This window comes from Babylonia areolata, chromosome 21 (genome assembly GCF_041734735.1).
Source record: "Babylonia areolata isolate BAREFJ2019XMU chromosome 21, ASM4173473v1, whole genome shotgun sequence".
Taxonomy (NCBI): domain Eukaryota; kingdom Metazoa; phylum Mollusca; class Gastropoda; order Neogastropoda; family Buccinidae; genus Babylonia; species Babylonia areolata.
The window spans coordinates 48,266,716-48,284,268 of NC_134896.1; the positions used below are offsets into that span (position 1 = coordinate 48,266,716).

The window sequence follows — 17,553 nt, forward strand, 5'->3', positions numbered from 1 at the left end:
GCACTTGGTAGAGGTACACTTAATTTTTGCAATTTTTTGTTTTAAGTTTGGTTTTTAAAAAAAGTTACAGTTGGAGTTTGTTTAAACTGTAAATGAATTAGGTTAGATACTCCAGAATGATTTTAGAATTCAGTTTCCATACAAGCTGTAGGCTGTGTCTTGGTGTCCTGTATACATTCTTTGGAAAGGTAAAAGATAGTACTCTACCCGGTCTCGTTGGCAAGATTTGAAGTAATCAGGTCATGAAGAAGAGAGGACATCTGAGTAGTGGTGGATGAGGAAAGAGAGAGATGTGTCCATTAACAGTTGGCTTTTGTTTCAACTTTAGTAAATACATCACAGCACAGAACTTCTTTATGTAGACAGTGTATATTAGGGCCAACAGCAAAGTGAGAGCTGTATTATCAATGGTTTTTCCAGTCAGTGGGAAACTATTTACAGCTTAGTCTTTTGTGAAGGAATATGACTCTCAAACTAGGAGGCAAAATTGCACTGGCTCTTAGTGCTGCAGCCTTGTGGGCTAGTTGGCCTTTGGGAACCATCCCAACGCCGACTGTCCTAAAACCCTCATGGCCTGAGAGAGTGGGGATGTACTTGGGCAAGACAATCTCCACTATAATCAAATTCTAGCCCAAATAGTCAGAACAGCAGTTGCCTCCTCTGCTGTTCTGATGGTCATAGTCGGACACGACTGACTATCATATATATATGTATATTTTAGAAAACTGGACGTATGCATTGAAAGTTCCTCACTGAAACATTTGAACTGAAGAAGAACACTGCTGGCGGTAGTTTAGCTGTGATGGGTAATGGTACTGGAGACTGTAGAGCAGACAGAAAAAAGGAAGGAGATTAGATTGAGGAGTTATGTCTGTGAACCACTGAAGCCAAGACCGGCACAGGCTCCAGTAGTAGCTTAGCAGTGTCCACTGCATTGATCTTCATTGATTGCCTGTACTGGCTGGATGGAGTGAAGGCAGGGAGAGAGCTTTTGGGGGAGGGGGTCATTTGGATCAGGATCAAGATCCTATTGATCGCTTGAACAGCAGCAATGATGGTCTACACCACTGAGAGAAAAAAAAGGGTGTGTGTGTGGGTTGGAGGGGGGTTCCTATCTGGAATGAATTGTCATGTAGCACAACACTTTATTCGTCAGTGAGATTCTGGCTGATAAGTTGTCCATTTGTGATCTTGGTGCAGTTGTTGTTCATAATTTAACTGATTATTCACATTGTGATTATATATAATATATAGATGTATATAAGGATGTTATATATGAGAAAAAGAGAAGTGCAGAGTCAGGAGAGAGAGAGAGATTCACTGAAAATGTATACAGCGTGTCCTGAGGGCAGGAGAAGGTAATTGTGGAGAGAGAGTCAGTGAACACATACTCGGGTTGTCCGGAGGAAAATAGAAGGTCAATATGGGGAGAAAGGTGGGATGGGGAGGCCTGAGCCTGATGATACTCTGCCGCTGGCACCATCTGAGCACTAATAATGCTGCCTGTGGATCGCCTTCAGTGCGGGGGGGGCAAGAGGCCACTGGAAATGATATTAATTTGGCAAGAAGGTTTTAGCTCTGTTTCCACTTCTTTGATTGGGCTACAGGTCCCCTGTGGTCAGCTGGGCTCTAAGCAACTGTGATTAATAAGTAGGCTGAAGGTCATTTTGTATCTTCTTTGCTGGAAGTAAAAATTGGCTCTGCCCTTTAGATTCTAGTGAAAAATCATATGGTTTCCTTTATGAAGGATTGTTTGTGTATGACAGTACCTCCTGGAAATTATGTTGCCTGTGGTACTAAGCATTGTGCTGTATATATATATTTGATCAGTAATGTACTTATTTGCTTTGTGCATCAAATACTAAAACGACGAACAAGGAGAATGCGGTATGTAATTTCATTTTGAGGATATTTTTGGTATATCTGTCTGTATATTATTTTTGCTACCTGTTAAAGGGGCATTGTCTGTATTGCTTTCTGTCACAATATCACATGATTAACACCTGATTGTTTATTTTATTTTTTTAGGATTAATGTTTTGATTATTGTTGATGGAGAAGAGGTTCTAATAGCAGGGTAGGAAAAGGTGAGGCACAGTCTGATCTTACTGTCCCCTTATCAGGAACAAAAACCAACATGTCTCCTGCACTGTCTGTTCCAGTCATTCTCAGTTGCTGTCACTTCTGTCTCAGAGCCTTTAGTGTAACCAGGAAGAGAACTGGTTTGACAGAATTCTGAAGATTAACCCCATGGTGAAACACAGCATGAGGTTGGAGTACAGTTAACATTTTTTTTTGGTGCTTATCAATGGTGTAATCAGTTTTGTTAATCAAAAACATTGCAATTCCAAAATGAAGTAGTCCAAATAAAGGATGGTTGCTGTCACCCTGACCTAAGCTCATACGAAAAATATCAAGCGCACATCTACATCAGTGTTTTACAGGTTATAGAGACACCAATACTGGAGCCAGCATGCACAACCCTGAAAACAGAGCATGGCTGCCTATATGGTGGGATACAAACAGCTGTACATGTAAAAGCCCGCTTCTTGATAACATGAATGAAGGCAGGAGGGGCAGTCCACAAATGCAGAATGAAAGGAGAACAGCCTCAACCAGGATAGTAAGCCTGACGTGACCTCGGAAGGACAGAATGACCACAAATAAATCTGCTTTGGAATAGAGAAGTTAAGACACTCTGGAGTTATTTTACATGCTGTCTTGTCTGCCTTTGTTAACTTTGTTTTTATTCCCAATCAAACTGTGTCTTTTCACAGTATCTTTCTCACTTTATCTAACTTTGAGTTGGCTGAAATGACCTTGGGGCGGAGTTTTGATAGCTGATAAGAGTGACTGGAGCAGACTGAAGTGTAAAGGAGATTACTTCTTGCCCCTTCTCATGCTCTAAGTCATGAATTGATGAAATTCAGTCCTTTTTTTCCCTGAGATTTAATGGATATTTTCATCTTTACTTGTGATTTCTTTTAAAGGCTAGTATGATAATGGTTGGAATATTTTTGGGGTTTTTTGTTCTGTTATTTTTTATGTGGCTTTTGATTCGATTGGTGTAAAGAAAGGACTTTTGAAATAATTATATTATTATTATTATTATTATATTATTATTATTATTTTAATCTGTCATCTGATGTCAACCAAGACAGTTATTCTTGCCTTCCTTTGTTTCTTTTAATTCTTTTTTAAACATGCTTTGATTTTGGCTGCATACTTCACATTTTTGAACCGCTTTAAAAAAACATCAACAAAAAACCCTGTATTTTTGTTTGAAACAAACAGCACATTTTGGGACAGACAGTTATTGTCAGCCTATATTGCAGTCAGGCTTATGAAATTCCTGTAAACAATTTTTTCAAATAAGCGCATCAGCAGGATTTAGAAGTGTGAAACAGTATTTACACACTTGGTGAAAAAAAAAAGAGTGTGGTTAGTAATATTAAGACATTCCACAAAAAAAAGGACATTGATATGATGTATTAGGTGAAAAATCACAAAGATCTGATGTGTAAAATCATTTATAAAACACTGGAAGTGAAGACATAAGCAAAACTGTGTTTGTGAAGGTCAGAGTGTTTGAAACAGAAATTTTAGAGACAGAGAAAAAGATCGAGGAGAAAGAAGGATGGGAAACAGTGACGGAAGGCTGGGACAGATTCTGTTTCTTTTTTTCTTTTCTTTTCTTTCTTTCTTTCTTTTTTCTTCTTTTTTTTTTTAATATTGGAAAAGTATTGAAAAACAACAAAGGAACAAAGGAAAGAGAATTGGGTGCAGTGTTAGAAGACATGTAATGAAGAGGCAGTAATGAGCGGCAATTTTTCAGTTGAATGCCCCTTTAATATCGCTGTTGTCAATGGCGTGCACTGTTCATGGCGTCACTGGTGTAGTGTTATTTTCCACTGATCACCTGTATACCCAGACAGACCCTGTGCCATCTTATTTCACTCAGATTGTTTTCATTATGTCAGTCACATGAAAAGAAACCGTTTTTGTGTGTGTGTGTGTGTGTTTTCCCGCCCCACCCCCTTCTGCTTTTGCTGCAGTCCCTTTTTTAAATTATTTATAATTTTCCTCCCACACGCCACCCGTCTCACTCTCTTGTCTGTGCCTCACTTTCTCCTATGTTGTCTTTTTTTAAATTTTTTTTATTCAGTTATTTATTAATTGTGTTATATTTATTCATTTTAATCGGCCAAGCAAAACAGAATGTTACCTCACAATGTACAGTAGTGATGAAATATTTCTTGAAGCTTACCGTCACCACTCACCCTGTATTTGTGTCAGTGGAATGCAATACATGTTTCATGGAAGTTATGAATGTTTATTAATGACAGAAATTACATGGGCATGTTGAAGTATTTCTTATATTTTTTGTGAACTGTGGGTCCCTCACTTGCACTTAATAATAATAATAATAATAATGGATACTTATATAGCACACTATCCAGAAATCTGCTCTAGGTGCTTTACAAAAACGCTTTTGATAACATAAAACATTATATCTATGTTACATACACACACCAAAATGTGACCACACACACACACACACACACACGCACGCACGCACGCACGCACTTGTTTTAAAAATAAATTTGTTGAAATGAAAAGGTGGCTGGAAGATGTAATAGGTGTGTAAAATGGAGAAGGGAGAGGGGGGGTACATTTTAGGGGGATGTCAGATGGATTCAGACTGCCCTGTCACATTACAGCTTAGTGTCTCGGTGTTTTGGTATACTGTGAAAGGACTTACCTGCTGTCGGTGTGTGTTCAGAAACCAAAAACAAGTTTCTTGATTCCTACCCTGTAACTTAAGGCAATCATGGATATACTTGGGTTTGGCTTTCAGTTTTGGTTTAACTGACCGCACAATCATCGGGGTTTTTTTTTCTTTTCTTTTTTCCAACATTTGCATGTGCAGTCTTGAAACCTATGGGAGCGTGCATGCAGCTTTATGGTGTTGCCTGAAATTGACTTTTTTCCCATGCTGAAGTGAAAACACACACACACACACACACACACACACACACACACACACACACACATCAGAATGAATTTTACCAGAATTTCTACACTAACTACATATAGGACAGAATTAATTGTGATACTGAAATTTAATGATCAAGGCCACATAAGTAAGAAAAGCTACCACACTTGGACAGAGAGTACTAGTTTCATAAAATCATAGATCCCCAAACCCATGCATTTTTTAACCCAAGTAAAGGGGGGTTGGGGGTGGGGGGGACAACAAACCATCAGTGTTGCTATCCTTGTGGTTTTAAAGAGGAAACATTATCACATAGTCATTGAATGCAACAGAAAGTTTCATCTCCCTCATGGAATTAATTTTTCAGACATTTTATTTATTATTTCTGGTCAGTATTTCAGACACAAAGTGGACATGGGTTTAAAACAGGAAGTTCTGCTGAATGTCATCATGCAGTTAAGATGGGTTGCTGAAGAGTTAATGGTATTGTTCCTAGTTCTTTTTTTTTGCCAAACAAACATATTGTCCATACATTTCGGATTTTAAGTTTGCTGTCATTACTATGTCTGAGAGATACTGTTTTCTTTAAATTCAATAAAGCTTTGTCTTGTTATCAGACAACTTTATTTTTAATAACAGTGGATAGCAGCTAGAAGAACTTGTTATCTTTTTTTAATGTATTGTTCTCACATGTTCAGGGCCTAAATTCAGTCAGTCTATTATTGAGTGGTATGAAAAACAGGAATTAGAACTCTTAAAGCCACCAACTCTTTAAATGTGCTTGGTACATGAACACGCACTTCGACATGCTGTTCACCATCATCATCCCATCACCTACCTACACCCCTATCCTCACATGCACAATCCCTCTTCCTGCTCACTAGCAATGTTTTCGCAAAAACTTCCGATATTGGAAACAGACACACATAGGAAGCTGGTCTCTATTGATTGTACTTGCAGGGATGCTGTAGGTTTGAGTTAAGGAATATTTTTACAGTGAATTTACTGGGGCTGTTTCGTCTGATGCCCTTCAGCCCAGGGGTCATGTTGGGGAATTTAGACATGATGAAATATTGCCCAGCCAGCCAGCAAGAAGTCCGGTTTTGGATGGTGCGTACTGCAACTTAGTGGCTTTTTAAAAAATATTTTTTTATTATTTTTATTTTTAGGTCTGCTGGCTTTACTTTGCTACAAATGCACCAGCTTACATAATATCCCCAGTCCATCATATCTCATATTTTCAGTTTACAGTATCCCCAAGCCGGTCATATGTCTACATCACCCCCTCCACCTGCCCCCTCCCTCCCTCCCAGCATTTCCTGCTGAATCAGACATAAAATTCTCAGATATGCATGATCATCAACACATACGTATGATTACACACATGATTTCACATGTCATACAATGATACATGCATTGATGCAAATAATGTGTGACGAAAACACCCACAAACTCTATCTCTTCTCTCTTTCTCACTGTCTGTCTCGGTCTTTCTCACAGTGAATGTGTTCCATTCACTTGCTGTGGCTGTCTCCTGACATTCTGTGGCACATCCATACTACACCCACATGCCCATCCACCCACGTCCACTCCCAGTACAACATGAAGTTTGATGATAATGTCAGAGTGAAGCCCAGGTTATATTCTGGCTGTGTGGACCAATTACAGGGAACAGGATGAAAGCTGATGGTCTCTTTGAAGATTACATCACCTCTCAGATTATGGACTCGTAAGGGGGGCGGAGGGGGGGGGGGGAACAGGGGGGGGGGGGTGAAGTGGGGGGGACCCACACAACAAAAGAAAAGGCCACCTTCCTTTGTATGATCCAGTCGTTTCAATGTCTGGGTAGTTTTATGGTTGGGGGCTGCTGCTGCTCCTCTGACCTTTTGCTGGAAGTTGGCCACAATGAAACGGGGAAATTGTTTCATGTACACGAGACGGAGGAGAGGTGGGTGAGTGTGAGGGAAAGGGGTACAGTCATGGTAGTTAGAGTGGGTATGTCTTTGTTAATGTTCAGCCGTAGGATGATGTTGTTGTTGTTTTTTTAAGTTATGTGGGCTGAAATTCCCACATTCACTCCTGTCTTAGAGTGGGTGGCTTTCGTAATTTTTTTTTATTTTTTTATTTTTTTTTTTTTTACGCCACTAATCTGGGCTGAAGAGGATGTGACTCGGGCAAGACACTCTTTACTCTTTATAAATGTGGAGTGATGGCCTAGAGGTAACGTGTCCACCTAGGAAGCAAGAGAATCTGAGCGCGCTGGTTCAAATCACGGCTCAGCCGCCGAGATTTTCTCCCCCTCGACTAGAGTGGTGGTCTGGACGCTAGTCATTCAGATGAGACGATAAACCGAGGTCCCGTGTGCAGCATGCACTTAGCGCACGTAAAAGAACTCTCGGCAACAAAAGTGTTGTTCCTGGCAAAATTGTGTAGAAAAATCCACTTCAGTAGGAAAAACAAAAAACACAAAAAAAAACCCCCAAAAAATGCACGTAGGAAAAAATACAAAAAAAAATGGGTGGCGCTGTAGTATAGCAACGCGCTCTCCCTTGGGAGAGCAGCCTGAATTTCACACAGAGAAATCTGTTGTGATAAAAAGAAATACAAATACAACAAATCAAATTCTTGCCCAGTCAGTCGGGACAGCAGTTGCCTTCTCTGCTGCTCTTTTGGTCATAGTTGGACGCAAGTGACAGTCGTGCATGTATATTACGCAGTCAGTGAATCTGTTCCCCCAACCCCCCATCCCACCCCCCAGCATTTGGGCAGCCAGTTAGTTCTCACAGTCCTGTCTGGACTTTCCATCCATTCACATCACCAGCAGTCCACAGGGAGCTGTCGTCGTCGTTGTTGTGGGAAGACCCCACCTGACGAGGACCTGGTCTGGAGTCAAATGAGCTATAATCACTGGTGTTTGTTGGGAGTTGTAGCACCTGACTGACCGGACATCTCCTGCGGTGCCACCCGCCACCTTGTTTGTCCATTGATGGTGCCCATTAGTCTGCTGATACTGAGGACTTTGCTGACCTGCGTGCCTGTACAATTTTTGCATATTTTGTTTTGTCTGATAAGTAAGACAATAGGCTACATTGAATGAAAAATCACACACACACACACACACACACACACACACACACACACACACACCGACACACACACGCCTCATGCACGTGGATGTGTGTTGTTGTATTTAAACCTATTGGCCCTGTACTTTTTAATGGGGTGTGACAGTGATCAGTGGAAAAGGACACAAACAGGAGTGAAAGCATGACATCCAGGTTATATTTTAACAAAAAGTTCCATTTTTTTTGTTGTATTTGGAGTACACTTTTTTTTCCCCCCTCTCTCTTAAACTTTTTGTTGACTAGTGGAAGTGCTGAAGCTTTGTTGCATAGATTATAGAGTAGGCAAGTCTGACTGACAAAAATTTAGTTATCTTGATGTTGGCAGTTGCACACAAAATCATCTTGTACAATTTTGTGTGGTTAGTTTATGACAGTTGTAACATACTGTATTTATGTTACCCTCCCCTTAGTGCTTTGTAATGAATTTGTATCATGTATTTATAGATTTAGATGTGCATTATCTTGATGTTGGCAGTTGCACAGAATCATCTTGTACCATTTTGTGTGTTTATGTCAGTTATAACTCACTGTATTTCTGTGTTACCCATAGCGCTATGTAATGGATTTGTATTAATGTATTTATAGATACTATTTTATGTGTGTCTTTAAATGATGTGGTATTTTGAGTTTGCATTTGGGTGTTTGTAGATTTTAGATTTTTTTTTTTTTTTCTGTAAGAACAATTTGGTGTTCCAGTGTTTTTGATTTTGGTACTATTTCGGAACCAGTGCTCAGCCCTGCTTTATGCATGTAGCAAGTCTGGACGTTTTTGTCTGTCATTGTGTATTGCGAAATATCAATGATATTGTGTGACTGATGGTGTGATGCAAATTAAGCCTGAAGAAAACTGGTGTGTGATGGGACATGCCGTCATAGGAGCTGTGTCACATCGCACATATTATTTTTCTTCCTCACTTCCACCTTGACCTGTCCTTGCTTATTTCAGCTCACATCCCATTTCAGACCTGTATTTTTCCTGCCTTCCCTTTTTTTCTTTTTTTTTTTTTTGTAACACCCTGTTGGTTGGTTTACCATTTTATTTTATCTGTCTGAGCTATATTCACAAAGTTCTTTTTGTTTTTGCCAATTACCAGTGACAAGAAAAGTTCACACCCACTGAAAACAGGTTTTGCACAAAGTGATATTTGTACAGTGCAAGATGTAGATATCGTGGAAATGAATTAGCATGTGCATGCATTCAGATATATGCATGTAGGTATGTATGCATGTGCAAACACTCACTTTTACTTTATTCCCAACACACACACACACACACACACACACACACAATCATGAACATGTGCACATTCAGATTATGTGGACATTAATTAAGTTGGTTTTGGTTTTGGTTGGTTGGTTGTTGTTTTTTCAGTTGAACATGATATTGCAGAATGCTACAAATAATTTCATGTCATTTTCAGCTGAATTGTTTTGAAATATGAGTACAGATTATGACAACTTATGAGTGGTGATGGTTGATTAGTAATAGCAGTTAACATACCCACATATGAATATTGTGATAATGTGATAGGAATAATGAATTGCACAGTCACTTTCACACAGACTTATTTTCTCTGCATTCCAATCCTCTCCACTCCTCAGTTCTCTTTCTCCCACTCTCATGGCTCTTTTAGCTTTTCCCCCTGACACTTATTAAACACAACTTCACAACCAGAAGCAGGTACAATAAAGACACATGTCTTAACATGCCTCTATCATTCTGTGAACAAATGTTTCCAAACCTCACTTTTCTATCTTGTTTTGTAAACCCACAACTATTGATGTGCCTGCATCATTCCGTGAACAAATGTTTCAGAACCTTATTGTTTAATTGTATTTTATAAAGACACAACTATAATTGTCTCTGCATCATTCTGTCAAACATCTCTGAACCTTATATTTCAACCTTGTTTTGACAGAACATGCTTTTAGATATATATATATATATATATATATATATATATATATATATGATGTATGTATATATGTATATCATCCCTCAACCCTGGTCTACTATTATCGTCCCTCAACCCTGGTTGACTGTTGTGTATATGGGGAGACGGTGCCCATGTCTTGCGTGTGTGCATGTGGAACTCCTGCCCGGGGAAATGGTCGGTCGGCGGCGCCACTCTGGGGCCGTGCAGGGTGAGCGACTGAGCCACGCAGTGGGCTGTGCCTTCGCCATCTGCCTGGAGAAGAAGCAGAAGCGGGACAAGGAGACCGGGGTCACGGTGACCTACAGCCAGGATCGCACCAGCTTCACCCGCACGGGCTCCTTCCGACAGACCACCCTGACGGAGCGCATCGTGGACCCACAGAGCGCCATTGTTGCTGGTCAGTGGGAAAGGAGAGGGGGTGAGGGGTCAGAGTGGGTGGGGGGGTGGCAAGTGTGTGGGGAGGTAGTGGAGAGAGAAAGAAGCGGGGAGGGGAGTGCAAGGAGGTGGTGGGGAGGGGCGTATTTGTGGATAAGGATTTTGTCAACATTTGCAGATGTTGCAGTCATGTTTTGGGGTTTTTTTTCCCTGAAGATAAGGTGTAGCAGCAAATAAAAAAAACAGGGAATCAAATAGAAAGCCATGAAATAGTTTAGTTTCTCTGTGTTAAAAAAACCCAAAAACCTATGACCTCACAGAGTTTCTGAGCATTAAAAAACAACAACAATGACCTCACAAAGTTTCTCTGACATCAATATTACTTTATAATTTATTACATTCAACTTTTTGTGCGTGTGCCGTTTTATTACATACAGTAACACTTCACCTTCCCTTATGTTGGTGTTGCAGTTGAACCAGTCCCTGTGAGGAAGATTGAAAACCCTTTCGCGGTCCAGCGACCACACGCTTCAGCCACCGCCCTGCAACGCCAGGGGTCCTTTCGTGGGTTTGAGAAACTGCAGGAAGTTTCGTCGCCGTTTAAGCGGACTCTTTCGTTACGCCTGAATGACCTGCCCTCAACCCTTCAGCGTCAGAATGCTGTGCTGGAGTCTCCGTCGCAGAACGGGAATGGTGGTGAGCGGGCGTCATCAGACAGGGGCTGTCCAGATGTGGTGGAGGGGGGGGGGGGGGTATTTGTCTTTATCCTCTGCTTGTGAACAAGTTGCCATTTATCCTTTAAAAAAAAATAGAGAGTGACTGTGTTAAGTTCATAAGGGTAAAATGTATTTGTTTGTGAAAATGCTGGTGCAGGCTTTTGATAATTTTTCTACATAAATAATAATAACAATAATACATAGTTTTTCTGTGGCGCGATATCCAGCACCAATGCTGCTCAAAGCGCCTTACATCATCCAGTTGACTATAAACATGCCTTAAAAAAAAACATCAACCGCTATCTGATAATGGAAAACATCCAGTGTGTTCATATGAAGATGACTTTAGAGATGAATCAGATTATAAAACCTATGAAGTAAATAAGGCTTAGATTAAAACAAAATGCATTTCATAGAACACACACACACACACACACACACACACACACACACACACACACACACACACACACTCTCTCTCTCTCTCTCACTCACTCACTCACACGCACACATACACACACGCGCACACACACTCACTCACTCACACACACACACACACACACACACACACACACACACACACACACACACGACATGTGTGTATGTTTTAAATGCTGTGTTTTTGTCTTTAATGGTTGCACTTGGCCAGATTAAATGCAGTCAGATATTTTCCTGTCCATAAAGGTCCAGTATAACTGCTGAATGTTGGTGTTGGTGTTGTGGTTGGACAGCAGTAGGGGAGACGATCCAGGAGGTGTCCCCGGAGCACGAGGACTCCATCACCATGATGTGCCAGCAGCTGACCCAGGGGCTGAGCGCCATGTCCTCGGAGGACCCCTTCTCGTCCCAGTTTGGGCGGGGCGGGGCCACCCAGGGCCAGGTGAGCAGCTCCTCCACGGGTGCCCACTTGATGCACCAGGCGTCCATGCCTCTGCCTGCCGCCATCAGTCAGCAGCATGTGCTCACCCGCCAGCACACCTCCCCGGCCTCCCAGAGTGAGTCTTCTTGCGGTCTTTTAAAGTGGTGATGCTTGTTTTGACGGTGGCGTGGATACATACCTCCTTCTTACAGCCTTGTAGAGTGGTGATGTTTGTTGTGACAGTCCTGTGGTAATGTTACCTGTCTTCTTACAGTCTTGTAGAGTGGTGATGTTTGTTGTGACGGTCCTGTGGTAATGTTACCTGTCTTCTTCTTACAGCCTTGTAGAGTGGTGATGTTTGTTGTGACGGTCCTGTGGTAATGTTACCTGTCTTCTTCTTACAGCCTTGTAGAGTGGTGATGTTTGTTGTGATGGTCCTGTGGTAATGTGTCTTCTTCGTACAGCCTTGTAGAATGTTGATGTTTGTTGTGACGGTCCTATGGTAATGTTACCTGTCTTCTTCTTACAGCCTTGTAGAGTGATCATGTTTGTTGTGACGGTCCTGTGGTAATGTGTCTTCTTCTTACAGCCTTGTAGAGTGGTGATGTTTGTTGTGACGGTCCTGTGGTAATGTTACCTGTCTTCTTCTTACAGCCTTGTAGAGTGATGATGTTTGTTGTGACGGTCCTGTGGTAATGTTACCTGTCTTCTTCTTACAGCCTTGTAGAGTGATGATGTTTGTTGTGACGGTCCTGTGGTAATGTTACCTGTCTTCTTCTTACAGCCTTGTAGAGTGATGATGTTTGTTGTGACGGTCCTGTGGTAGTGTGTCTTCTTCTTACAGCCTTGTAGAATGGTGATGTTTGTTGTGACGGTCCTGTGGTAATGTTACCTGTCTTCTTCTTACAGCCTTGTAGAGTGGTGATGTTTGTTGTGACAGTCCTGTGGTAATGTTACCTGTCTTCTTCTTACAGCCTTGTAGAGTGGTGATGTTTGTTGTGACGGTCCTGTGGTAATATGTCTTCTTCTTACAGCCTTGTAGAGTGGTGATGTTTGTTGTTACGGTCCTGTGGTAATGTTACCTGTCTTCTTCTTACAGCCTTGTAGAGTGGTGATGTTTGTTGTGACGGTCCTGTGGTAATGTTACCTGTCTTCTTCTTACAGCCTTGTAGAGTGGTGATGTTTGTTGTGACAGTCCTGTGGTAATGTTACCTGTCTTCTTCTTACAGCCTTGTAGAGTGGTGATGTTTGTTGTGACGGTCCTGTGGTAATGTTACCTGTCTTCTTACAGCCTTGTAGAGTGGTGATGTTTGTTGTGACGGTCCTGTGGTAATGTTACCTGTCTTCTTCTTACAGCCTTGTAGAGTGGTGATGTTTGTTGTGACGGTCCTGTGGTAATGTTACCTGTCTTCTTCTTACAGCCTTGTAGAGTGGTGATGTTTGTTGTTACGGTCCTGTGGTAATGTTACCTGTCTTCTTACAGCCTTGTAGAGTGGTGATGTTTGTTGTGACGGTCCTGTGGTAATGTTACCTGTCTTCTTCTTACAGCCTTGTAGAGTGGTGATGTTTGTTGTTACGGTCCTGTGGTAATGTTACCTGTCTTCTTACAGCCTTGTAGAGTGGTGATGTTTGTTGTGACAGTCCTGTGGTAATGTTACCTGTCTTCTTACAGCCTTGTAGAGTGGTGATGTTTGTTGTGACAGTCCTGTGGTAATGTTACCTGTCTTCTTACAGCCTTGTAGAGTGGTGATGTTTGTTGTGACGGTCCTATGGTAATGTTACCTGTCTTCTTCTTACAGCATTGTAGAGTGGTGATGTTTGTTGTGACGGTCCTGTGGTAATGTTACCTGTCTTCTTCTTACAGCCTTGTAGAGTGATGATGTTTGTTGTGACGGTCCTGTGGTAATGTTACCTGTCTTCTTCTTACAGCCTTGTAGAGTGATGATGTTTGTTGTGACGGTCCTGTGGTAATGTTACCTGTCTTCTTCTTACAGCCTTGTAGAGTGGTGATGTTTGTTGTGACGGTCCTGTGGTAATGTTACCTGTCTTCTTCTTACAGCCTTGTAGAGTGATGATGTTTGTTGTGACGGTCCTGTGGTAATGTTACCTGTCTTCTTCTTACAGCCTTGTAGAGTGGTGATGTTTGTTGTGACGGTCCTGTGGTAATGTTACCTGTCTTCTTCTTACAGCCTTGTAGAGTGGTGATGTTTGTTGTGACGGTCCTGTGGTAATGTGTCTTCTTCTTACAGCCTTGTAGAGTGGTGATGTTTGTTGTGACGGTCCTGTGGTAATGTTACCTGTCTTCTTCTTACAGCCTTGTAGAGTGGTGATGTTTGTTGTGACGGTCCTGTGGTAATGTTACCTGTCTTCTTACAGCCTTGTAGAGTGGTGATGTTTGTTGTGACGGTCCTGTGGTAATGTTACCTGTCTTCTTCTTACAGCCTTGTAGAGTGGTGATGTTTGTTGTGATGGTCCTGTGGTAATGTTACCTGTCTTCTTCTTACAGCCTTGTAGAGTGATGATGTTTGTTGTGACGGTCCTGTGGTAATGTGTCTTCTTCTTACAGCCTTGTAGAGTGGTGATGTTTGTTGTGACGGTCCTGTGGTAATTTTACATGTCTTCTTCTTACAGCCTTGTAGAGTGGTGATGTTTGTTGTGACAGTCCTGTGGTAATTTTACATGTCTTCTTCTTACAGCCTTGTAGAGTGGTGATGTTTGTTGTGACGGTCCTGTGGTAATGCGTCTTCTTCTTCAGCCTTGTAGAGTGGTGCTGCTTGTTTTGACACATCTTTTTTTTAGCCTTGTAGAGAGGTAATGCTTACTGTGACAGTCCTGTGGAAATGATACATGTCTTCTCACAACCTTGTACAGTGGTGATGCATGTTTTGACACGTCTTCTTAAGCCTTTTAGAGAGTTGATAATTGTGGCAGTCCTGTGGTAATAATATGTCTTCTTACAGCCTTGTAGAGTGGTGATGCTTGTGACAGTCCTTTGGAAATGTTACAGGTCTTTTTCTTACAGCCTTGTACAGTGGTGATACTTATTGTGACAGTTCTGCAGTAATTATATATATCTTCTTCTTATAGCCCTGTAGAGTGGTGATGCTTGTTTTGACAGTCCTGTGGATACATGTCTTTTTCTTACAGCCTTGTAGAGTGGTGATGTTTGTTGTGACAGTTCTGTGGCAATGACGCGTCTTCATCTTACAGCCTTGTAGAGTGTTGATGTTTGTTGTGACAGTCTGTGGTAATGACACGTCTTCATCTGACAGCCTTGTAGAGTGGTGATGCTTGTTTTGACAGTCTGTGGTAATGACACGTCTTCATCTGACAGCCTTGTAGAGTGGTGATGCTTGTTTTGACAGTCTGTGGTAATGACACGTCTTCATCTGACAGCCTTGTAGAGTGGTGGTGCTTGTTTTGACACATCTTTTTTGAGCCTTGTAGAGAGGTAATGCTTATTGTGATAGTCCTGTGGCAATGATACATGTCTTCTCCTTACAACCTTGTACAGTGGTGATGTACATTTTGACACGTCTTCTTAAGCCTTTTAGAGAGGTGATACTTGTGGCAGTTTTCAGTTTCAGTTTCAGTAGCTCAAGGAGGCGTCACTGCGTTCGGACAAATCCATATACGCTACACCACATCTGCCAAGCAGATGCCTGATCAGCGGCGTAACCCAACGCGCTTAGTCAGGCCTTGTGGCAGTTCTGTGTTAATAATACGTCTTCTCACAGCCTTGTTAGAGTGATGATGGTTGTGACAGTCCTGTGGACATGTTACAGGCTTCTGCTTCTTATAGCTAACATGAAGCCCTCTTGGCTCCTTATGTTCAGATTAGTATCTTCAGCAAATGCTTTAAATGTGTGCATACAACATAGGAACTGTCAGATACTAGTTTTGAAAAGACATATATAAGAAAAAACACTTTGAATGAACACATGCACACTTTTATTACCCATTATAATTATTTTATATTGAAATGCATTGACAGGATATTTTTAAAGCATTTTGTAGAATCAGTCTGTTGGTGATTTTTGGCTCAGTTGTTTGGTGACAGTAGTATCTGACTAGAACTATATGTTAACCAGAGATAAAATGTTGTGTGTGTGTGTGTTTTCAGCCATCATGCCCACCTCCCACAACAGTCCACAGATGGCGGGCACCAACCCCTGGGCAAACCCCAGCACCGACAGCCGCGTTCCAGACCCCACCATGGCTTCCGTCCCGCCTGCCTCCCACCATCCCCACCACCACGCCCACCACCACTCCACTCAGCCCAGCCCCAGCAACCCCTTCGTGGGTGGTGACGCTCACAACGGAACCCCTGCCGCAGGGTTCACGGCACCCCAGCACCAGCAGAGGATACAAGCCATGCAGCACAACCGCAGCCATTCCATAGACACGGGGGAGCTGTCCGTGGGCGCCAGGAGCTGGGGGCAGCAGCAGCAGCAGCAGGTGGGGGGACAGAAACCCACACTGCTGTCCATGGCCAGACAGGGCGGGGCCAGCTTCCAGCAGCAGAACGGAGCCGCCAACTCTGCCTGGCCCCAGACGTCCGCTTCCACGGCCACGGCAGGGGGCCCTGGGGGGTCTCAAGGCGTGGATCCCTTTGACGTGGCCTGGGCCGCTAAGGCCGTCAACAAACCCAACACATTCTCGGCAAGCAGGTCAAACAGTTTGAGGTGCAGTTATGAGGCGGGCCGGGGTGGTAGTGACGATGGGAGTTCAGTTCTAACGAGGCACTGGCTCACTGAACACTGGACAATCAGGATGAATTGTTTTCAAACCAACTTGGGCCAGTGGCATGGGGAAGGAGGGGCGGATGGATGGCCACAGGAGGTGGAGAACAGTTAGCATGAAGAGATTGTGAAGATGAACCTCGCCATTGATGTCTTGAAGGCTGCCTCAACGCTGGCTCATACAAGCCTTTGGAGTGCACACTGAACCAAGAGACTGGTGGAGTGGGACAAGGCAACACTGTTGAAGCTGTTAGAGTGCGGGGGTTGTTGGTCTGGCTGAGAGTCAGCCTGTGGCAAGACACCCACTCTTCTGGAAACTGCTCCCAGCAGTCCAGGGTCCATTGGTGACTTCCTGTGCCTGGTCTGTAGAGTAGGAAGACGGTGCCTGTCTGTGAACTAATGGGGGGCACACCTCCCAGGAGAGTGCCTGAGGTTGTGTAGGGGTGGGGGATGGGGGGCTAACTTGTGGGGAGACGGAACTGCAGTGGTGGGTTTGTGTGGACCTTGCGAAGACTGCCAGTTTGGAGTTATTGATACCCAACGTCATCAGACGTGCCTGGTGTGAGGATTGGAGCCACGGTTTGGAAGCAGCATGATGCTGCTGGGTTGTTGTAAAGATTTTTATCCAGCATGTGGATCTGCTGGTGACTGCCAGTGGTGGGATGCTGGGAATTATCAGAGGATATCACAGACCAGGAAAATATACAACAATGTACAGATTGATCATTAACCTTGTAAAGTGAAAATAGGTTGTGGTTGCTTGTAGATTGTTTTAATGAAATACAGTAATGGGATAAGGAGGTT

General features: G+C 42.7%; 1 protein-coding gene across 1 annotated transcript in view; it reads left to right on the forward strand.

The window, feature by feature from the left end:
• LOC143296078 (protein numb-like) overlaps positions 1-16,839 on the forward strand; it is a 50,901-nt gene extending 34,062 nt beyond the window's left edge. The window contains 5 exon segments of the mRNA XM_076607834.1: positions 10,265-10,454; positions 10,904-11,128; positions 11,880-12,143; positions 16,131-16,664; positions 16,667-16,839. Of these exon segments, the coding sequence (XP_076463949.1) occupies positions 10,265-10,454; positions 10,904-11,128; positions 11,880-12,143; positions 16,131-16,664; positions 16,667-16,704 (1,251 nt within the window). The 3' untranslated portion in view covers positions 16,705-16,839.
• Positions 16,840-17,553: the final 714 nt, after the last annotated feature.